At 52.9% G+C, this 23,005-nt stretch overlaps 5 protein-coding genes across 5 annotated transcripts; 4 read left to right on the forward strand and 1 right to left on the reverse strand.

Moving 5' to 3' along the window:
• Window positions 1–317: 317 nt before the first annotated feature.
• PHYSODRAFT_486510 (hypothetical protein) lies at window positions 318–545 on the forward strand (the record flags this gene model as incomplete). The annotated part of the gene is made up of 1 exon (XM_009521729.1): window positions 318–545. A coding segment is annotated over one exon (228 nt), but the record flags the coding sequence as incomplete, so codon positions are not given.
• Window positions 546–1,721: 1,176 nt separating this feature from the next.
• On the reverse strand, window positions 1,722–1,892 carry PHYSODRAFT_480065 (hypothetical protein; the record flags this gene model as incomplete). Its single annotated transcript, XM_009521730.1, has 1 exon — window positions 1,722–1,892. One exon carries the CDS (start codon window positions 1,890–1,892, stop codon window positions 1,722–1,724), a length of 171 nt encoding a protein of 56 aa, XP_009520025.1.
• A 1,928-nt stretch (window positions 1,893–3,820) lies between these two features.
• On the forward strand, window positions 3,821–4,436 carry PHYSODRAFT_296715 (hypothetical protein; the record flags this gene model as incomplete). The annotated part of the gene is made up of 4 exons (XM_009521731.1): window positions 3,821–3,943; window positions 4,019–4,043; window positions 4,180–4,205; window positions 4,296–4,436. The coding sequence occupies 4 exons, from the start codon at window positions 3,821–3,823 to the stop codon at window positions 4,434–4,436; spliced, it is 315 nt and encodes a 104-aa protein (XP_009520026.1).
• A 1,906-nt stretch (window positions 4,437–6,342) lies between these two features.
• On the forward strand, window positions 6,343–6,836 carry PHYSODRAFT_296716 (hypothetical protein; the record flags this gene model as incomplete). The annotated part of the gene is made up of 2 exons (XM_009521732.1): window positions 6,343–6,507; window positions 6,561–6,836. 2 exons carry the CDS (start codon window positions 6,343–6,345, stop codon window positions 6,834–6,836), a joined length of 441 nt encoding a protein of 146 aa, XP_009520027.1.
• A 900-nt stretch (window positions 6,837–7,736) lies between these two features.
• Window positions 7,737–8,147, forward strand: PHYSODRAFT_296717 (hypothetical protein; the record flags this gene model as incomplete). The annotated part of the gene is made up of 1 exon (XM_009521733.1): window positions 7,737–8,147. One exon carries the CDS (start codon window positions 7,737–7,739, stop codon window positions 8,145–8,147), a length of 411 nt encoding a protein of 136 aa, XP_009520028.1.
• Window positions 8,148–23,005: the final 14,858 nt, after the last annotated feature.

A 23,005-nucleotide genomic window follows, 5' to 3' on the forward strand; every position in this document is an offset into this window, starting at 1 on the left:
CTCACAGCGGTTCCCGTCACTGTTAAGCCCGAATTGCGCAGGCGACAGTACTCGCTAAGATATTACGCGTTCGTCTCTCTGATTGCTGATACACAGCTCCACAAGTAGTTCAGACCAGTAGATAACTCAAATCACTCTAGCATGTACCATCCAACCCACAGAGTGCGCTTCTAAGCTTTACAGTCACGTAGGTTGCGACACTCGGCGTCCATCAGTACATTCAGCGTCACTGCAACGAGGAACATGTCGTGTACGACACGACCACCTTCTGGTCGTATTTCGACCGCACATGGCGTCACATGTAGCCGGTCGAGCTGTGGAACGTCCACGCCATACTCCGCGCGGTGACCAACAGGACTAATAACCCACTGGAGCGCTTCAGCAGGGAGCTCAACGTCCGCTTTCTAAACCCCGTTCCCCCCACCCAATCCTGCCGATCTTTATTACAATCGAGCAGATCTCCCGTGAACGCGTGCAGTTCCTCGTGCCAGACCCCCCTCGCCATGTCGCTTACGAGCTTCCCGTGGCGGTGTGTCCCACGTTGATTCACGCAATCTTCACCCCCCGCGCGCTACCAACTAATCTGGAGATCAGTAGCACCAAGACACAACCTTCACACCGAGTTCGCATTACCCATACAGACCAAGGCCCACGTTGTTAGCTGTTAGCTTTGAGCCTTCATAGTTTTCCTGTATCAGCGGGCTTACTTTCAGCGTAGGTGAAAGATTTGTAAGATATCAATCAGTGTGGCACCAGAGCTGGAAGAATGGCACCACGATAAACTACAGTACAATATAAGGTTTGTTAGCAAGAGCCGACCGGAGGTAGCTGAGGAGGTTGAGCAGGAAGAGTAAGAGAGTTGAAGAGTAAGTGAATGGAAATCCACTATGCTGACCGCTTGTCGTGTTGTCAGTCCCGTCGTTACAAGGGGAGAACCGGTTTTACAGGGATACCGTAATTGGTCATGCTCTGTATCCATCCCACCGCATTGCCCAATCAAATATCTTGGTTTGACCACGTGGCACGCGAAAGAGCTTGATACATGATATAGTAGTACTGATTTTTGGTATATGTTAATTCATAAATTAGGAATTACGGATTCTTCGAAATATTCTTCGAATTAAAAGTGTTACAATAAAAATAAATCCCAAAACAAAATAGTCGTACCTGATTTAGCCGATTGAGTCAGCGTCTGAAGCTTGATGAGTACGTTATACAGTCAGGATTAGCTCCTGCGGCATCGCACCGTTGAGTCGGTGCAACGCGCAGCCAATCAGGCGAACTCTCACCGAAGTTGCTAGGCGACTGTTGACCCCGGCAATTGTTGCCCATAATGTAGACACACTGGTCCGACCGGCTTCGCACAGTCGCGCTGAATCATCAACCGAAAAAATCGTCGGCTTCCTCTATGAGAAGTGGAGCCATGCAAAGCAGAGGGGTCATTACTTGGCCATTTACGTCGTAGCGAACAAAGACCGCGAGATGGTGCTCGCTCAAATGGGTCCATCCGTCTAGGATCAACATTGTGCCCTATCGACCGCGAACATGACACGTTTCAGGACCGCTCGTAGCGTCTCGACATAGGGTCCACATTCGTTTAGCTACTTTAACGAAAAACAGGTGTTTGATCGGAGGTTTAGATTTTTAATCAGGGTAAATGATGTTGTCTTTATAGTACTGCCTTGTCGTTCGGATGTCACAAATAGCAATCGGCGAGTTGTTCATGCAACCCACAATAGCCTTCCGTAGATATGTTCCGAGGGGTGGCGCACGTAGTTCAGCAAGGACCCCGTGGTGTTGGCCTTGATAATCTCGGCTTTGAAATTTGGGTGTTCGCGCCTCACGTACTTGGTGACAACGGAAGTGTTCAGGGATAACTTCGTTAAATTCATCACGACACAGCCGAAAAACAACCTTGTGACCTGGACTGACGTGAACGTTGGGCGAGGGTGGGCCGTAAAGCCCATTGCTAGAAATACTGAGTTGTTGGGCCGTGGGCAGCTGGAATTTTACAAAATGCACAATGCCAACAATAACAACACACGTGGCAAACTTGGAGGCTGCCACCAATATTCTGCCAATACCGTTTACGCTAAATAGTATGCTATAATTTGTACTCCTAAAGTATGAGATTGAATAGACTCGATGCATACATTATAGTGCTAGTTCTTCGGTCCACAATACAATTATTTATGATATGATAGTCCATGCTTTTTGTGGTCACGTTATTTTGGGCGGTCCTGAGGACAGCAGTGTAAACAAAGAGATCAACGACCTCGACCACAATGAGGGCGGCGACACGATAAGATCTCCGGACGTCCAGGTGGGGTGGCTGAAGGGAATGTAGGCATCAGTGGGGAGCCGGAGATGCCGTATAGGCAGATGAGCCATCCGTTCACCATCATTCTTTTTCACTTGTTTTTTTTTGTATATGCGATGAGGTGTTCATATATTTGTCGCAGTGGCCCAAACGACCACTTGTATGGTAGCCCCATCGTAAACTTCACTATTGGGGACGTTAAAACAAGTCCCATACGTGTTGTAACGACACAAACAACATATCTAAACACTGTGGCATAACTCGTAAAACTGGCTGAACTAGAGGGCAAAATGTAGGTGTTCACATTAACTTGGCGCGGAGTGTATGACACCTATACCAGTTATGAGTAAACGATTTCTTCAACATCCTTGATATCGAGCGTGTAGATTGATATCACGCATGTGAAAAATAGTCCGTGTATAGGAACACGGTTGAGAATACCACTGCCGTTTATGCTCCTTCAAACCCAAACAGTTGCATTCTGCTTAATTGTCAAACAACCCCACGTGTCAATTTTCGGTCTACGGCCCTTTATGCGTCAGAGTACACGACAGGCTTGAGCTTCGAACTGGTTACGTTCATGTAGACTAGGCTAGTTTTAATTGCACCCTTAAATTTGCGATTAGTGACACTGTGAGACTGTGTCGGATCGTCACGAATCGTGAAAGGATATTTGCTGCTAAAGAGATGTCATGTCACGTCTGATACAGATGTAAATCTTGAATAGGTTTTTATTGATTTATTTCGGCAGAGTCGTTTTTTGAAATATGTTCGGCATCTTCATAAACGAATCGACGGCCAACATCTGGTAAGGTTTACCCAGCACCACCCACTCTTGCCTAGCAGCTCATTGGTAGTTTCGTGCTGGTGAAGGATGTTCGGCTCAGGCGCAAATACCCAGTATAACCGAAGTCATTGATGTATCCCCACCGCGCAGCATCTGGTGCGGGACGACTTCGCCAACGATGCCTCGTGGCATTTCACCATCCTCTGGCACCCGACCCGCGCACGTGATACCGGGTGCACATCTTACTATATTCGTTGAATGCGATCTTCGAAGCACTGCCTCGCCGAAGGAGCACGATCGCTGGAGGGCTATGTCCTTACCAATTACCGCACGACTTTGAACATAGAGGATCATTCGAGTTTCCTCACCGACGGATCCCAGGTTATGGGGAGCCTGTTGATAAGCTCTTCTATCGTCGAGACTCCGTCGCAGTCCATGTAGTGCCTTACTCCAGCGCTCACCACCAGAATCCACAATCAACAGTAACAGCAATCAACGTATTTTTCTCCGCTTCTACTTCGCTTCCTGGGCCACAAAACTCAATACCCAGTCTTCCATACCCTATACGTTTACTTTTGTTGTAAGACTGACAGATAATAGGTGGACGATGACTGAGTCCTTCCATCATTTCGTTAGTCTAGTGCCGGTCATAATTGTATTTAAGACTGCACACGGTTTTAGCCAGGGGAGCGGAATGGAACTGCGACAGGATAATGAGCGCAGAATGTATGACAGGCAGAAGTAGTGTTAACGCTCTGACTGTAGCTTTCGTGCTGCGTTCGGACTGTACATGTGATGGGGGCGCGATCAGGCTGGTGTTACGAGTTGCAAGGTGGGTACGTTGTGTGAGTTGCACATCAGCACTGCTATCTTTACGCTCTGACGCGCTTATATTGCGTCTGTCGGTGTAGTTGGGCATCGCTTCGGCTTGTACAAGTAAGTGTTATAGAACACAGGCAACGTTGTTGAAAGGTGCCAGGGTCGCGGTGGGCGCATTATAGTACGTGATGAATCCAGCACAACATGGTTTGTTTCACTTGCTCAATACTTGTTTTTGATATTGCTACTTTAGGAGAGCTACTTGTAACTGCACATACCGTATGTAAGGATACTCATTTTATGTTTAAGAGCTTATCGCCCATCGCGGTTCTATCTTAATTGTTTTTTCGACATCTGACTATTGTAGAGACCCCGACCACGCCGCCCCCGGCTACACTATCTGCAGTTCTGACTATAAAGGAGGACAAGCCCTTTGGTACCAGCCGAACTAGCTACATGACACCCCATTCGATTGAACTTGTGGTTGATGATGGCTACCTCGGCTTTTAGGCCCGAGTTCGCCGACTGGTAGGCCGGCTCAAGTGGACTTGTGGTCGAAGGCTGGACCAATATTGCTAAAACCTACAATTAGCGTGTCGCAAGCTAATTTCGTGTGTTGGCCGAGTCTGACGAGGAGTTGTCAGTTCAGCTTACGCCGGCTTGGAGCCTGGTAGCCCAGGACAAAACATGGTACGATTCAGATGTGTTGTAATATTGGAGATTATCTGTGATGCTGAGCTATCATTTGGCTGTTATGTGTGATGAAGTCAAACCGTTTTCAAACTGGAGTTCTCTGGATTTTCATCCAGAGTTTCTGCAGGGATACGACGATTCCGTCTAATAAAACTCTTTAATTTTATTCAAAATACTAAAATAAATTTCTCATGTTTAACGCTATTATCCCATTATAACTATTAATTTATTAACCTGTTATATCATAACCGTTGGTGGATTTTCTAAGCCGAAACCGCATTCGATCCTCTACAAATTCTGTGGCTATGAGCGCAAATTTGCTATTCTTCACTCAATAGATAGTCGTACCTAAGAAACGCTTATATCTAACAGCCTGTTCACGCCTAAAACTCCCAATGGAATGTTGCTTGTGTCGGCTAGGGGTAACATCAAAACTCAATCACCCAATGAAGGTTGCACGAAGCCGAGTGGGTTAAATTGGTTTCTTACCTGTTCTATATAAAACCCAGTGGGTTCTACAGTGTACTAGGCACGGTGTAAGGGTGTAATTCAGTGACGCACTATCGATCTCTGGGAGAGCTAGCGTTTTCTGGGGGCGACTGGTGCGCCCCATATGCGGCGCGCCTAAGTCGCTTGGAATCAGATGTAGAGGTCACCTTCTAAAACTAGGCCACAAGTGTGAGTACTAATATTCCGTCATCATTGCGTGCGCTCTCCTCAAACGTCTTGCTACTGTAAAATCAAAGCTTCGCCGGGCTCGCATGGCGTTAGTTTTTATATGTTTGTCAGTGTTGTGTCGGCTTCCACCGTGCAACGGAAGGTCACGTAACCGCATCGCTGATTAACGAGCATTTGAGCGCGCTTTTGTCGTAGATACAGCTCCACGAAGCTTCACGCGTTTATTTAACGGTGAGCTACACCCGCCAGCCAGAGCAAAACCATTTATGTGATGCTGACCACGGAATCGTAAAGGTCGCGTGCCACACTTAGTGTTCTTAACTGGGCTTGTCTGAAAGGCCAACGGTGCGTGTCGATTTAGCCAGCGTCTTAGCAAAGATAATCCGACTTCAATTTGGTTCAATAGCGGTGAGTATGGCGGCAGGAAAAACAGGGTGCTACTCCTTGAGTGGGCAAAGCTCCTCGAGCTCATTGGGCAAATGAATTTTGCCGAATAAAAAGCTAGAGCGACAATCGCAGGTGTGCCTCGATGTGACCAAGCACAATTCCAAAGCGCACCTGTACCGTATCTAAAAGTATCATCAAGAAAAAACTAACGGATCAGGTCCACTATAACAAGACCATAAAGAAAAGCTTCTACTTTGGCCGGCATACTTTCACGCGCGCACTTAGTGGGTTTGTGGTAATATTGTGATCAAACCATAGCAAACGGCAAAGTGTAAGAATAGCATAGTTCAGTGCGTTGCCGAATCTTTCCGTCACTACCTCCTTTAATTCTCTTAGTAAAAACATGGATGGACTCGACTGTGATCCTCTACAAAATCGACTGCATCCTTAGGCCATCTTGCGAACCTTCTCAAAGTTCAACTATAACCCCCCCCCCCCAGCTATCTCTTGATAGCATGTTTGATCCTTATATATAGGCTCTAGAAACGGCGGAAATGTTACCATCTAAGTTCGGATGTGACGGTATTTTTTTTCGTAGGGCTGGCTCCGATGTGGACAAGCTATACAACCGCGCTGGAGCAAGCAACACTCGCTCCCCATGGCTTCAGGGCTGCTGAACGACGACAATCTCAAGTTCTACGTTGATAGCGACAGGACTTCGTGCTATCCGCTGGAAATGCGCGGAAAGCGCACGATGGATACGATTTATCCCCAAGCTAAGGACGTGGATGACGCGCTTCAAGTCAAATCGCTCGCCTATACTGTATGTGCTGTGACAGGATATACAGGATCAATGAGAAGTACGTGGTATTTCAGATGCCAAAGGCGAATTTGCGGTGCGACAGTGGTGATCCTATCTCTTCTCGCGCGACCAATAACCCGGAGAACTTTTGCACCGATGTCGGGCACCAAGGAAACGCTTGCGACGGCCACGGAGAGCGTTGCGCTGCGCTGGACGCAGCGACAAAGGCAGCCGAGCAGATGAAGACGACCGAGGTGGACGAAATCTCCACCAAAAGCAAGTACGCGCTGAATAGTGAGGTGATTTTGACGTTTCGTGGCTTGATGCACGCGCTGAGCCGCACGAATTGAGCGGTGGCAAAACGCTTTTTAGTAATGGATGTACCGGGATGTTTTCGTGCTAGCGTTTGACAGTGCAGACCAAAAGTCGATGATGCTGTCGGCATTCAAGTAGGACAGAGCGTTTCTCCGGGTTTTCATGAAGTTCACCCCCTATCCGGTTGCGTGCCGGTACCTGGTGGATACGATGGCGCGTGATGGCAACACGTCTCTCTGCTAGTTAGGCTGTTGGACCGAGGCGACGCTCGCAGAAGCCGGAGTGCTTGACACGGTCGTGTTCATTCCAGAAGAAAAAACGCAGAAGAGCTGGCTACTGGAAAGCAAGCGACTCACCTATCAGGCCGCGACGGAGCTGATCAGAGTGGGCAAGGATGATCGTGGCACGCAACGCAAGGTCATGCACGCCATTGCGGTGCACTACTATGGTAGTATAGCCAACCATACAGCGGACCATGGAGCCACAACAAACCTGGGGCGAAGAACCAGCCACACCGTCGAACGAGCACGGATGTCAAAGTTCCGCCAATTCGTCGCCTTATTCATTTCCTTCTCTTTCATCTTTCTCCAAAAATTGAATTCATTATAGTTGTTTATGAAATCATATTCGTCCGGTCCACCACCTAAGAAACAACATTTAATCTATTGGCGTTAAATATACCTCAAGAAAAATGAGATTTGGAGCTTGGCTACGTTAAAAACAACAAAAAAACAGCAGGATCTAAGGAGACAGAACAAGGTTTGTAAGCTCCGTTTGAGAAGACACATTAGATTATTTAGCGTAATGGTAACACGGTTTAGGGATATTCAACCTTATAACGGCTTCAGGGGCAACGGTAGCCTTCCCGGTATACCTGCGATTAAGCTCCAGACTGTCATGTGAACGAACCCAGCTTTCCGTATCTTCTTCACGATATGCCTTTATCGGCGGCAGGCTTCGACTTTATCTGTTTTACATCCCGGTTTCTCGCGGGCATCGAGGTACCTCTCCAAAAGATCAAACTCTTGGATCTCGGTCCATTTCGCTCTCTGCGCGCCTTCACCGTTCGCGACCGCGCTACTTACCATCGCTGTCTTGCTTTTGCTGCTGCGTTTGTTGCTCTTGCTCTCGTTTTTCTTGTCCTTGCTCTTCTTGGCGCCCTTGCCGACTTTGTCCACACTCTTCGCGCTCGTGTTGGTGTTTGCCTTACCAACAACGGCGGTGGTCTTCTTGCTGGGCTCCTGCCGGACAATGGCAGTCAGGTAGAATGGGGAAGTGTCGGTACAGTGCAAATTGTGGAAGTGAGAGAGCTGACAAGGGAAATCCTCTTCTTTTGTGACATTTGACCTGACTGACCACTGGGTATACTGGCCGACCTAAACTCAATTTAGCACAAAAAACAGGGTGAGACCCGAATTTTAAACCGGCCTAAAAAACCTGATTTTAGACCCCAAATCCGATTATGTTGTTGTCGTGTTTACGATACCAGCAGGCTTCGAAATAAGTTCCTAAATATAAGCCACCAAGTGAAGTACCTGAGGTGTTCTCTTTCTTTCGCACCAAAAACGATTTCACCCTGTAAATGGCTATTTTTAGAACATCACAAACACGGCCTTAAGCTTTATTTGTCTCTTAATGTCCTCTAATAGACTAGTGCTCAGTCGTTGGCAAAAGGAGAAGTGAGCTCTCTCCGAATACCGTCAAACCATCATCGCACGAGCGGTCGCCAACATGTCACTCCTAATCGGCTAGTTAGTAAAGACCTATGATTGGCTCTCACTTAGTCAATGGGAGAGTTCATTTTGCCAGGGGGTACACTTTTACCAACAAGTCTTTACCCTCTCTTGCAGGCTCGGGAAACTCACTCTAACTGCCTTAGACATGCTGATGGGGTTCTATTGCAGGGGTACTATCATGACGAACCAGCTAGGCTACTGCAAGCAAGTCATTGAGAAGAAGAAGACACGACCTGTGACTATTCCGCAAAGCTCATTCAAGATTGCTCGCTCGAAGCTTGTTCCGAACATGACGGCAATCCGTAGGTACGACACCCGACCAGCGCATTTCCTTTGCACTGGCGGGGGCACTGAAATTGACAGAGTTGGGGCCGAGCAGGTGGAGGTGCCGTGCCCGCGGGTTATAAAGATTACCACGCCTGCGTGGGAGCAGGGGGGGGGGCGTTCACGATCAGCTGCATTGGCAATGCTACTCGCCTTGCTGCAACGTGCGCTCCGCATCAAGAAATACTACACCTCGTTGGTGCTGGGTCTGATCGACCTGGCGATTGGCAACTGCTGCATCGCCCACAAGGCCTACCACAATGGCAAGAAGTCGCGCTCGCTCACTCATGTCAAGTACATGATCAAGCTCCACCTACAGCTTATCAGCTTCAAGCGACCGACATGTACGAAAAAACAGCTTCGGAAGGCAGCGGTCAGCCACCCCAAACTACAAACCTATCCCCGTTGGTGTTGGACCGGCTTCAACACACACAGCACGCCAAGTTGACGAGTGATGCTATGAAGGCACGCAGGCGAAGCGCAGGCAGCGCGCCTGCAAGGTCTGCTCTGCGCTGCGCTCCAGCGAGCACGGCGCCCCCCACAACGACATACTTCTGCGGCGACTGCAATAAGGTGGGGCTGATATTTGTGTCTATTAGGGCTCGATGTAAGGTGCGGGGGATGGCGATGACGTGCTGGGATATCTGGCACTAGGAGTGGGCCAATGTAGAGCTGATCCCAGTGGAGGCTGCAAATCTAATCCGAGTTCGCCTCAAAGCAGACGCGCATGCCCCGGGAACACCTTCAACGCCTTCAACGCCAGGAAGTCCTGCGTCTACAAAGATGGTGTCGCACAGTCCGTAAACTGCATATTAGGCTACCTTAAGCTACACATATGCAGGACTCGTCAATTGCTGCCGTGGAGCTCAAGTCTCCTGGAGGACCAATCAGCGGGCAGCGTTGCGTTAGAGCGGTCCGGCCAATCCGAGAGCATCAGTGAGCAGAGATACCGCTCTGATTGACCGCGACTAGACAACGACAACTCCCTCGTCGAGCCAGTCGTTCCAGGGGGGCGGAGCTCCAGCGGACGGCGTGCATGCATGCATCGACCCGGCAGCTCGGGGGTGACACCCTGGACCAAATTGGATGTCTGTGTTACTGCGCGCGGTAGCGTATTTCCGGTGGTCATTGACCGTCAGCCAGAAGGCGGGGCTGTGTGTGTGGCCACGGGTGACACCGTGGGCCCTCCTGGTAGTCGTTGCCTTTATCGGCTGTGTGCGATCCTGGCAGGTCACCGGATCGACAGGTGTGCTGCACTGGAAGTGCGCACGCTCTCCACAGCACTCGTAGTGACGCGCGGGGGGATGCTGTCAGCAAAATTGGCCTGCGCCACATGGAGTTGGCCGCGACTGGGTGGTCCTGCAATGGTGTAGGCGGGGAGAAGAACATCGCAGTGGTAGCGATTCAGATACGGCTGACTTAGGGAAGGCGACGACACAAAGCTCAGACGGGGCGATCAAAGATGGCCTGCAACACATTGGGACGAGGGAACGCAAGTCGGGCCATGAAATTGCAGTGGAGACACGCAATCAACGGAGGGCAGGACCGTGTCTGCTGTCCGCGGCACCAAAACTGCAGCGGGGCTGCCGTAGCTTTAGCGTCAGAGGAAGACGTAACAGACTCACAGAGTCTCAGCTTAAGATAGCCCGTTCCAGTACCAGAACGTACGAGTCCGTACACCTTACGGACCCCAAGAGTCAACCCTTAACTCTTAACTGTGTGAATCTCAAACTGAATGTATTTCCCTTCATTGCGGCAAAGCCGCCTACGGTGTAAATGTATCCGGTTCACTATCTAGCATAGTGAACCCTAGTCATATGCATAATCAGTGGCTCTGAAGCCATGTACTGATTATCTTACTGATTTAGGTTAGACAGTGCGTTCCCACTTCGTAACCCTTCGGGTAACTCTCATGTAACCCCGTTACACCCTCCCCCACCAAACCGTGGGCACGTGTGTTCACGCTTAACGGTCAACCACCGGGTCTTGTTCCTTCTCGAACGAGTCAATCCACATCGCGTGGACCTCTCTGAGAACTTCTCGGCGCAACGCGCCCTCGCATGACGTCAAGTCATAAAGCCTTTTGGTCTTTCGACCGCAGACAGCCTATTGCGAGATCCGCCTCGGAGCCTCGCTCCTCTCGTGCTGCTGCACTGCGTGCCTCCGCACCTTCGCGAACGCCGGCGCCCGCGCGCAGACCCTCGACGCCTTCCAGGCTCTCGGTGTCCGAGTACTTCGCGGCGCACCGCCAGAAGAACCGCTTGCAGCGCGCAAGCCCCAGCTCCCCTCGAGCATCAACCCGCCAGATCATGGATCCTAGGGGACGCTTTGGTCAAGAGGGCGAGGTGGACGAGTCCATGCTGGGTTCTCCGAACCGAGGAGATGCGTCTCCAGCCACGCGACGCTCCCCGAGCCGCAGCGACGCTTCGCCCACGCCGTCGACACGCCATGAAGAAGGCTCGCCGGCCCCAGTTGGCTCTCCGAGCCGTCTCGACCAAGCGCGCCCTGCGCGCACTCGCCGAGCCGTCCACCTGCAGAGCGCGCTGCGCCGTCGAGGGAGGAGCCGCTGCCACCGCTGCGAACTCCGAACCCGTTCCCTGAACGCTCCTCCGGTCTCTACGAGCTGCGCGCGCTCACGGAGCCACGGTATTCGCCGCCTCGTGGTGAGGACGTGCCCCTGGACCCCGTCATCTCCAACCTTTTGGACGAAGCTCAGTCCGAGCAGGTTGCGGCGCAGATGGCTCCCATGCGCTCCCAGCGCCCCGAGCTGCGGCCTCTGCTGAACTCCAGCACTGCCGACTACGGCTTCCGGCCTCGCGACCCCGCGGAGGCTTGTCGCCAGGCGTTCCAGCAGTCTCTCGCGCTGCACGCCATTGGGCCTGCGGCCCGGACTCCGGAGGAGCTCGCACTGCGTACGTCTCTGCGAGAGCGACTCCTCACTCCACAGTCTACAACTGTCGCGGAGAGGCTGCGACTGCAAGCCCAGCAGAAGTCCGTGCCCGCCATGCGGACGTACCCGGTGGTACTTAGCCCGGGGGAAGACTCAATTAAGTACGAAACTCAGATCGAGTCTTGGGCCGAGCACAGCCGGAAGCTCAGCTCCGTGGATGCTCTCCGAGCCAGCTTCAGTTAAGGGGATGTTCGCAGTGAACGCAAGCCCCGCTTCAATTTCGCGAAGGTCCGAGCCAAGCGCAGCCTCTCGGCACTCGCCCAGCTGCAGACCCAGTTTAGCGCTGCGCTCTTCGCTCCTTAGAGCACTCCAGCCGCTCCTCCCCGCGAGGGAGTGAGCGCTATGGCTCAGGGTCAGCCTCGGAGCAATGTGGCTGACCCAGCAGCTCCCCAGCTTATTGCCGGGAAGCGCGAGACCGCCGGCGTGCCGGCCTTGAGCCCTCGGGGCGCTGGTGATCATGCTGATCAAAAGCGTTCACGACGTCTGGGCAGTCTTGGCGGAGGGACACCTCAAACCCCCAGGAGTTCTCGGAGTGAGGGTACCCTCACCATTTCACCAGATACTGGTTTTGACCCCGGCACCGCCGCTTCGCCAGGAGGCGCTCCACATGGTAATGTAGATTCCCATGCTCATCGAGCAGAGTCGGTGGAGGCCGCTGTAGGGCCCTTTGCGACTCAAGATGAGCTCTTGGAGGCGCGGCAGCAGGCGGGCCGCCTTAGAGATCACATCCATGACGTTGATGCGCGTCTGGGCCGGACTGCCACTGAACTCGACCAGCTCGCCGAGCGGACGCGATGGATCGAGGTGCCTCGAGAGGTCTGAGACCGCCTTGGGGCCCTGGAGGACTGGGTGCGATACTATCGCAATCGCGATGAGCAGCGTGGCCGGGAGCTCGGGGAGCTACAGCGTCAGCAGGCTGTGCTTCAGGGTCAGCTCGACCTCCTGGCCCGCATGCAGGCTCCGACTGCTGCGCCTCCTGAGCCTGCGGCTCTCGCTGTGCCCGCGGCACCTCCGGCGCCGATTCCTCCACCTGTGCCTGCGGTGCCCGCGTGGGTGGTCGCGTCCTCGACACCTGCGACTGCGTCCTCGACGACCGCGACCTCCGCGCCTGTTACCTCGTCACCCTCGGTGCCTCCATCTGCACCTGCATCGGGTCCTGGTACGGCTTAAGCAAGCCCACGTAGAAAACGGGGTGCGTCCGCATCTTCTTCGGAAGATTGAGCGTGTACTTACGCAATGCCCTTCTTGGCCACTACCTTGAAAGATCCGATGAAGCGCGGGCGCAACTTCGTCTTGAAGACGGCTGACACTGCATGTGTAGGTAGGTTCTTAGCATTAAGCAACACCAGGTCCCCGACCTCATAACTTTCAACATTGCCTCGGCCCCTGGCATCTGCATGTTCCTTTTGCTTGTCATGGCTCTCAGCCATTGCGCCACGCACATGTCGTAAGACACTCAGACGCGTCGACAAGAAAGCGTCAACATGTTTACGAACAGTTGCCGGGCTGACATCGGCTAGCCGATCAGCTAAATCGGCTTCTCCTCCCCCACCAAGCCCGAGGCCACCACGTGGCGGCGTCAGCGGGACGCGGGGATGAGACAAGCTGTTCACGTAGAACGGCGTGTAGCCTGTCGAGGCGTGCACGGCGTTGTTCAACGCAAACTCAACGAGTGGCAGCAACGCGCTCCAGCGCTTTGGCGTCTCGGCGCAAATGCTGCGGAGCACGTCCTCGACGACACGATTTACGCGCTCGGTCTGACCATCGGTCTGCGGATGGTCCGCCGTGGACATGTCCAGCTTGGTATCAAGCACCGCAAAGACCGCGCTCCAGAAGTTGCCGTGAAGCGGGAGTCTCGGTCCGAGACAACCGACTCAGGGAGTCCGTGTTGTCGGAACACTCGATCCAAGAACAGCGTTGCTGTACCTTTACCATCGATGGTATCCGGCACAGCCGCAATATGAGCCATCTTGCTTAGTCGGTCCACGAAGACCACGACGCCTGTGTTGCCCGCCGCGTCCGCCGGCAGGCCAAACACAAAGTCCATACTCATGGATTGCCAGCAGCCCGAAGGGACAGGCAAACTCGCCAACGGCGCTGCAGCATGAGGTGACGACATCACTCGCTGACACGTCTCGCACGTGCGCACATAAGTGCTCGTCCACTTGTACATCTTCGGCCACCAGTAGTGCGTGCTCACCGAGCTGTAGGTCTTCTCACGGCCAAGATGGCCGGCCAGCGGCGTGTTGTGTGCCTCATAGAGGATGCGGTACTTCAGGTCCTCATCATGAGGGATGACCACGCGGGGCGTATCCTCGGGGCCAGTGTTGTAGAACAACAGGCCTCCATCGAGGGAATAACGGTGTAGCCGCGCGCGCAACCGCGCTGACAATTCCATGTCCGAGTCTTGAAACTCCTTGCTCCCCAGAGCTTTTAGCAACGCGACACAAGTGCGTAAGCCGTTCGGATCACATCCGGTAATGACGAATTCACGGTCGTTACATGAGCCAGATCATAATCCGGCCTGCGCGACAGCGTGTCCGCAAGGAGATTCTGCCTGCCAGGCTTGTACTTCACCTCGAAGTTGGACTCCGCGAAGAAGGACAGCCAGCGGGCCATCCTTTGCGAGAGGTGAGGCGACTGAGTCGCCGTGCGTAACGACGCATGATCCGTGTAGATCACGAACGGCTGAGAGCCCAACAGGTGAACCCTGAACTTGACGAGCGCATACTTCATTGCAAGTAGCTCCTTCTTGTGGACAGGATAGTTCTTCTCCGCAGCCTTCAGCTGGCGAGATTCGAACGCCACCACGCGCTCGCGCCCCTCGGCGTCTGCTTGCAGCAGGGCACAGCCGATGGCAAAGTCCGAGGCGTCACAGACGACACTAAACGGGCGAGCGGGGTCTGGAAGAGCCAGAATAGGCGCATGAAGGAGACTGTCCTTGATTGCCGCAAACGCATCTTGATGCTCGGTGTCCCAACACCACTCCGCATCCTTCTTCAGGAGATTGGAGAGTGGCCGAGCCATCTCAGCGTAATTGTCGCTATACTTGTGCAAGTAATTGGCCAAGCCAAGCCACTTGCGAAGATCCTTCTGGTTCTTGGAAACCGGGCAGTCAACAATGGCCTTGACCTTGACCGGGTCGGCCCTCACGCCACGCTTCCCGATGAAGCAGCCTAAGAAGGGGATCTCTTCCGCTCCGAAGATGCATTTGTCAATGTTGGCATACAACTTGATTTAACGCATGCATTTGAGCACAGCACGCAGGTGCTCCACATGGTTCTCCATATCAGTCTTTCCGTGCTCCGCACGACTGTGGACATATATGTCATCGAAGTACGTTTGCGCGTACGCCCGATGGGGCCTGAAGAGCTGCGTCACAAGACGATTAAACGTCGCTGGTGCGTTCGAAAGCCCTTGGGGCATCACCAACCACTCCCAGAGGATGCCGCTCGCTCCCAGAGGATGCCGCTCGGAGTACTCACCGCAGTGAGCGGAATGTCGCTCGTCCTCATGAGCAATTGGTAATATCCATCGACCAAGTCGAGCGCACTGTACATCGTACATCCTGTCATGTTGTTCTGAAGAACATCCTTCCGAGGAATCGGCGTCTGCGCCGGAATGGTAGCGACATTCAGCTTGTTGAAAGCATGCACGATACGCCACTTGCCATTCGGCTTTCTGACACAGAATGTCAGCGTCGAGTGTGGAGACTTACTCTCACGCACCATGCCCGCCTCGTGCTTCGCACGGAAGAACGCGTCAATGACGTCGCACTGCTCCTTCGGCAAGGGCCACTGCCTCGTCACGCAGTACTTCGTTCTCGGAACGAGATCGATTTCGTGTCGAACACCTCGATCCGGATGTAGCCCCGAGGGCAGCTCCTTCGAGACCACGTCCTGGTAATCCTTTACCACTTGATACAAGGGATCCGACGGGTCCTTCAGGATCGCCGATCCGCTCCGCGCATTCAGCGCTTTCGTAGCGTCTTCCTGGACAGCTTCATCCAGAAGCGAGGACGAGTTCAACACTTCTTCGGGTCGTATGAACATTACCTCAGCCAAGTCTCCAGCCTTCAAGGCTTCGCCAAACTCGGCCAAGGATATCTCGTCCAGCTCCAGGAGAGCAGACAGTGAAGGCAAGTCGTCGAGGTTAATACCTCCGTCGACGTCGCCCGTCACTCCATTCACGAGTGTATAGAGCTGCTTACTCTCGCGTGGAGCCGCACCGCTCGACACGCCCTTCTCGACTCGTGAGATCGCAGACGCCTTGCGTCTCGCAGCCAGCGCTTTGCGGCGCTGCCTCCTCTTCATGGACACCGTCCGCCCTGAAGAGCTCCGTGATTTCGCGTGCGTCTTGACGCCAGGTGTCACCACCTCGTTCAGCTCCAGGGGAGCTCCCGTGTCTTTACCGACACTCAGCGAAGAGCTGCACGATCCGCAGCCTCCACTCAGTGGATTACGTGCCAATCTACGATCTTCATCCGGGCAAAGCCCCTTGTTCTTCGGCATTGTGCCGACCGCGCCGGCGCTGGCACGCAGCAGGGCGTTGCCCCAGACGCACGCCCCTCAGCGGAATTCGTGCCGCTCCACCCGCCGTCCGCGAGCCACGCTCGGAACGCTCGTTCTCGACATACTCAGTGTCCACCAACTCGGAAAATCCGATGTCCAGCACATTGACCGACTCGGTCTAGTGCTCACGCCAGAAGCGCTTCTGCTTCCTAGCAGAGGTGGGTTCATGACTCGTCAATGCTCCGCCAGGAGAGAAGTGCGTAGCACCAAGGGTCTTCGACCTCCATTCGATCCAAGGCTCGTGGCGTTCCAGCCACGCCATACCAAGGATGAGATCATATCTCGAATCGAGGTATAAGACCAGACAGCGTTCCACGCTATCAAAATCCAAAAACTTCCCGCCCAGGTCCACAGGGACCTTAGGCACCGTGACACAAGTGCCCATCGCAAGACGAACAGTGACGATATCACTCCCGCGCGCTAACAGCGCCTCAGCATAAAGCTGACTTCCGTCCATCGTAGAACGCCGGGCGTAGTTACCCGACGCTCCCGAATCCGTCAAAATCATCCATGGCTTCGTGAAGCCCTTCACCAAGCTTGGACAACTAGCAAGCCCGGCTTGCATACACGTTCCGTGTTAGAGAGTACGGCTCTCTTCGGGGCTAAGTCCTGTCGACCTCCACCTCGCCGAGGCTCAATAGAACTTAGTTCTTCCCCAGTAGGCCGCCCCGCGCCTACTGGGACTTCTCGTTTCCCCGAGACAAAACAGAGCCCTGGCTCGAACCCGAATAGCGGCTTGACGAAGACTGGCGCAGATAGCGCAAAGGTGACGGGTATCACCACAGATGAAGCATCTGCGGATACCGCGGCGCTGCTCAGCAGCACGAAGCTCGGCTTCTTCGTCTTCAGCATAGCTGAGGTCCATGGGATCCGGACCACTCGACGCGCTAGCGTAAGACGCATTCCACCCAAGTCTCGACGACTTAAAGCTGTGCTCCGCATTCAATGCTTACAGCCTCTTCAAAAGAGCACGGGTGGGTTCGGAACACCTCCGTCCTGGCACCGCCAGTGCGAAGGCCCTCCATGAACACCGTGACGGCGACTACCTCTGGCAGCGGGTCAGCCGAAATGCCTGCAATGAGAGTTCTCAGCTCCTGGACATAGCCCATCAACTCCTTCTTGCTCTGCCGAGTATCCAGGAAGTGTGAGCGCACGCGATATGCCTCATAGGGCGGGGCGAACACTAGGGACAATTGCTGTTTCAGCTGGTCCCACGACGGGAAGACCATCTCTACCGACGCCCCGGACGTTAATGCCCACTCTCTCGCTCGTCCACCGAGCTTCGAAATGGCCAGTGCCACACGCTGCTACTCCGTCTGGAGTAGAGCTGAGCTCATAGTCATCTTAACCTCACGGGTCCAAAGTATCAAGCTTTCACCCTCCTTGCCTTCGAATGTCTTCACGCTCAACATGAGCGACTCGGGGCTTTGATACGAGGCGGTTCTCCGTTTTTTGGCGACGACATGCCATTCTAGAAATGACTTGGAATTTGTATTGGATGCTGATTGGTGAATGACTTGGATACGGCGCGGCTGTACCCGTGTGACATGGATGGTCGACTGTGGGAGAGAAGTGATTTCTCGGGATGAATCCAGCGCCTGACCGCAGATGGGCCCAACTGGCTGGAAGTGTGAATCCTGGGAGTGCACGCCCAGGATTTCAGAGAACACTCAGTCCAGCCGCGGACTTTCCCTTACGATGAGTGCCTAAAGTCTGACGGAAAGTGTCTCTGGCAAATGTATCCCAGAGTACACCTCATCTTGCTGTGGCTCAGAGTGCCCCAGAGAATCAAATTACCCTGAGAATCAACCCACTACCACCATGATCATGCGCAGGAGGCCGCTAAACCCGCTAAAAGTGTGGCTTTGTGGAGATAAACGCGAGCCTGCAATGCAGCAGACTTGTTACCCAGAGTGCCGCACGGAAACCCAGAGTGCCGCACGATGACCCAGAGTTCCAAAGATGATTCTCTGGGTCTGGACCATATATCCAGACTCTCTATACTGAATTTAAGTGTTTCCCTAGCCCACACCCAATAATCCCTACAGTTCCCCAAGATTCCTCAGAATTCCCAGGATTTCAGAAGATGACCCTGAGTGTCACCTGATTCTCAGGGATTCGAGTCAGTTCGAAGTCAGTCTGCAATCAAAGTGATGCGTGACCTTGAAGAACCGTTGTGGATGCGCAGACTGGATACTTTCGAGGAGTCGAGAGGGAGTCCTGCACCATACTAAACCAAGTCTAAGGACCCACAATTGGCACTTTCGACGCCTTGCGACAATGGAATCGCAAGCCGATCGCCCGTTTGGACCGCTGAACCCAAGGTATACTCAAGACAAGATATTTGACCCCAAGCATAGTGAACAGAAGGTATTTGCCCGAAGAAGTATGCAGAACAAGAAAAAGAGAGAGGGAGAAGTAGCTGATAAAAGACAAACAGAGTTCCATTTACCCTGTACTGCGCAAGTGACTTCGGCCAACTCTGCCGACAGAAATCCGGAGGACCCGAGACTACCACCGCGGGACGCTAAGGGCACATCAACGGCGAAGGACAGCCGTCTGTGGGGAGTCCATCAACTCAAGTCCAGTTAGGTGGGGACCAGCGACGGCGTTGAGCTTCCTGGAGTGATCCATCTATTTCATATCCTAGTTGGGTCACTTTCTGTGCTCGTGGCAGCCCATTTCATATTATTCCGGAGGGTATTCTGGGGTGCTAGGTAGTCGCCGCCAGGATTTTGTTTAACTGCTTGTGTGAAGGGAAGGTTACTGATAGTGATTGTATTTTGCTCCTGTACTGGAGGTGGTGCGCGTTTGTGTGAGTCTCAGGGGGGCTAGGCCCCTGAATTTCAGACTCGAGTGAGCCTAGTGTGTGTGTGTGACCCACCGTCCAAGGGTCCAAAAGAATAAGTGACGGCTAGTTGTAGTGTTTGTATACTCTGTATTTGTTGGTTTTATCGAGCTAGGAGGGCATTTGGGTAAGGTGTCTTCTGAGTTCCAAGTCCCGGAGTTGACTGAAATCCTAGACCCTGAATTCGTGATATTCTGGGTTTCGGGGGATCTGATTCTCTGAGTTTGCCTTTAGTGTGGAGGTGCGTTCTGGATTAGACGTGCACTCCCGCACTTCTTCGAGGCTACATTTACGACCGGTGGAGTGCCGTTCCGTCGAAGACAAACGAGCCGGCAGGGATTACACAAGGTACCCACGCCAACCAAGGAGTGTGATTCTCAGGGTTTAAAGCTTTGCGGCTGCGAATCTCTGGGTCTATGTTCTTGCTGTGCATCCACTCGTGCGATCTTTTCACCCCCGATTTTCTGCTCCGTACATTGCAAACTGATGTGCGTTAGTCGTTATCCCTGCATGTGTGATAGCAGAACGAAGCACAGATCATTACCTTCATGACTTTATGAAATACCTTGAAATCCTTATAACCAAAGGTCGTCTCAATTCGCACGGGAATCTGTGGCCTTCGTCCTGATCGAGTTGTCTCGTGTGTAGCAATAGACAGTTATGCCGAGGCAGCGGGTAATTCGACTTTCACGACGTCGAGCTGGAGAAAATAAGTTCGAAATTGTTATCGTTGGGTGGCGTATCTACATGTAGAAAGAAGTGCAAGAAGTGTACGTGCCGAGGCAGCTACACAGTGTATCATGCACCGGCCACATAATTGCTTTGAGCCGCATGTAATATACTATATAGAAAAGGTTACTAAGTAGTTAGTAGTCCCCTATAGCGAGGTGAAAGCGGGGTAAGTGCTCCTACAACAAAATCGCTCTACTAGCGTCTCGTAAAGCTTTCACGTAGTAGCATCTGCGTGTAGTTTAACGGGCGGGCGCAACATTTGCGACTTCGACAAGGAAGAACCGGTCACCAGCAGCCGTGGCTTACCGCGTGAAGTAGTTAGTGGATCGGTACGTCCAAGGCCATTCACAAACCGGCGTAGATGTTCGCTGTGTTTCGGGAGGACTACATGATCGGCGTTGGAACGGAGGTGAGAGGGTCACGCCGTCTCGTCCTACTTGTTTCCCGGCAGTGGTCAAGCGTTGATCGTTGATCATCAATGGGTTCGAGTGCACGCGGGCCAAAGGGCTCGACAAGGTGAGGACAGGGTGAGGACAGGGTGAGGATAGTGTCGCGCCCAGGGTTAAACTGACGCAGATCTCCATGAAGATGCCGATATGCGATCTGTCGAGTGCTTCGACTCGAGCCGCCGGTGTCAGGTGGTGCTCGCCACCAGCATATCAGCCCTACTCAGGGATCAGTGCCCGAAGAGAGTCTGTCTATGCAATTGTCGTCCAGTGAGAAGGCCCTGTTCTTCGAGAACGAGTACGACAATGAGCTGGGCTTGGGCCAAAACGTATTTAACTCGACTGGAACGAGAAGCACGCCACTCCCGCTTTCCAGACCGCACGTCGGGCCCATATCACGCTCGTGGCTGCATTCTCACTCGGTCGTGCTAGTCCCATTGTCAGGATGCTTCCACATATCAAAGTGCGGATGATGATCTTTGAGCTGTAGGGCTCAACGGATATGTGCTTTCGGACGGACGTCGAGGCTGCATACCACGGGCCATGGAGTACTGTACACGTACTGACTGGCGATGCAGTTTCCGCACACTCTCATAATTTATAGCGGAATGGTTGTTGGCGTGCCGTGATTCACGACACCCCAACAACACGGCTCGTTCACTAAGTTGAAGTGCTAAACCTTCATATTTATATGCGGTCCCTCTAGAACTTTATGTGCGTCCTATACCGAAAAGGCACAAAACAGATGTTTCGCTCCAGTTTAGAACTTACTGCCGCGGCAAGAAGCAGTAGCCCTGGAAGCGCGCATGTGTAAGATGAAGTAAGGCGAAGCCAGTTCTTACAGGTACTTGTAATTGGTTCAAATGACGTCTCTAACCGGTTCAACTCATGTTTGCTTACGCACTTTGCTTGTCAGTGCAAGCCGCTGCTGAACTTCATACCCCGCAGCTACTCCATCCGTAAGCCACCCGTGATGGCGCCCTCAGTACCGCCACACGTGTGCTTCGGTCATGCACGCTGCGTCGCCTGGAAGCCATCCGAGGTTGTCGAGCTCATCAGGTGGACAATCAAATGTGCTGAGCGATTACGGTGAGGTCACAAGAGCAGCACGCGAGGCAACGAACACGACGAAGTGCAAGTTTGTCTACTTGCATTACAATCGGATAATGCTTCTAGTGTGGCGACGGCATGGCTGTCGAGCAGGTTATGTCTAAGAACGATGTCCATCGCGTTCAAGGACGAGCTGTCAGCATCGGCCCAGAAGGTGGCGAGTTTAGCAGAGATAAGTTTGTCAATGTCTACGTCAACTTCACACTGCTTCACACTGCTGCCCTTCATGCGTCGAGTTAAAGCTCATAGAGAAGGCCTTCGTTAGATAGCACTGTCGATAGAGTGGAGTTTTAAGGTAAGTGACAACCATTTATCTTAATGGAAAACAAAGCAAGCGAAAAGACACTGTGGTGTAGTCATCCGCCACGCACTATGAGGCTAAGACACCACGGGAGTTCATCTTTAATATAGCAGAATAAGAACAGCTAACGCGTGGTCAGACAGCGATGTTTTCGTGTTCGTTGGCTGTAAGTGATCTTGTGGCTGCACGTTATTCAAGCTAACAACTCCCTGCATGTACGCGAAGATCTCAACACCTTGCATCTAATGTATCTATTTTTCATCTTTGGAACTGACCAGGCATATGGGTAAGATACGCACGAATCTTCCCGAGGATCTGCATCGACTTGTGGAGGTGTTTGGAGTCCTGGACGTGTCCTGGTCACGTCTTGGAAGTGTCCATGATTTCAATCCTGGGTCGCAACACCTGACTAAAGGATAACATTCAGTGTTGAGATTTAGACTGAAGAGTTAAGGGTTGACTCTTGGAGACCGTAAGGTGTACGGACTCGTCCTACGTTCTGGTATTAGAACGGGCTATCTTAAGCTGAGACTCTGGCTCGAACCCGAAGAGCGGCTTGACGAAGACTGGCGCAGATAGCGCAAAGGTGACGGGTATCACCACAGATGAAGCATCTGCGGATACCGCGGCGCTGCTCAGCAGCACGAAGCTCGGCTTCTTCGTCTTCAGCATAGCTGAGGTCCATGGGATCCGGACCACTCGACGCGCTAGCGTAAGACGCATTCCACCCAAGTCTCGACGACTTAAAGCTGTGCTCCGCATTCAATGCTTACAGCCTCTTCAAAAGAGCACGGGTGGGTTCGGAACACCTCCGTCCTGGCACCGCCAGTGCGAAGGCCCTCCATGAACACCGTGACGGCGACTACCTCTGGCAGCGGGTCAGCCGAAATGCCTGCAATGAGAGTTCTCAGCTCCTGGACATAGCCCATCAACTCCTTCTTGCTCTGCCGAGTATCCAGGAAGTGTGAGCGCACGCGATATGCCTCATAGGGCGGGGCGAACACTAGGGACAATTGCTGTTTCAGCTGGTCCCACGACGGGAAGACCATCTCTACCGACGCCCCGGACGTTAATGCCCACTCTCTCGCTCGTCCACCGAGCTTCGAAATGGCCAGTGCCACACGCTGCTACTCCGTCTGGAGTAGAGCTGAGCTCATAGTCATTTTAACCTCACGGGTCCAAAGTA

The sequence above is a fragment of the Phytophthora sojae genome (assembly GCF_000149755.1).
Source record: "Phytophthora sojae unplaced genomic scaffold PHYSOscaffold_2, whole genome shotgun sequence".
NCBI lineage: Eukaryota > Oomycota > Peronosporomycetes > Peronosporales > Peronosporaceae > Phytophthora > Phytophthora sojae.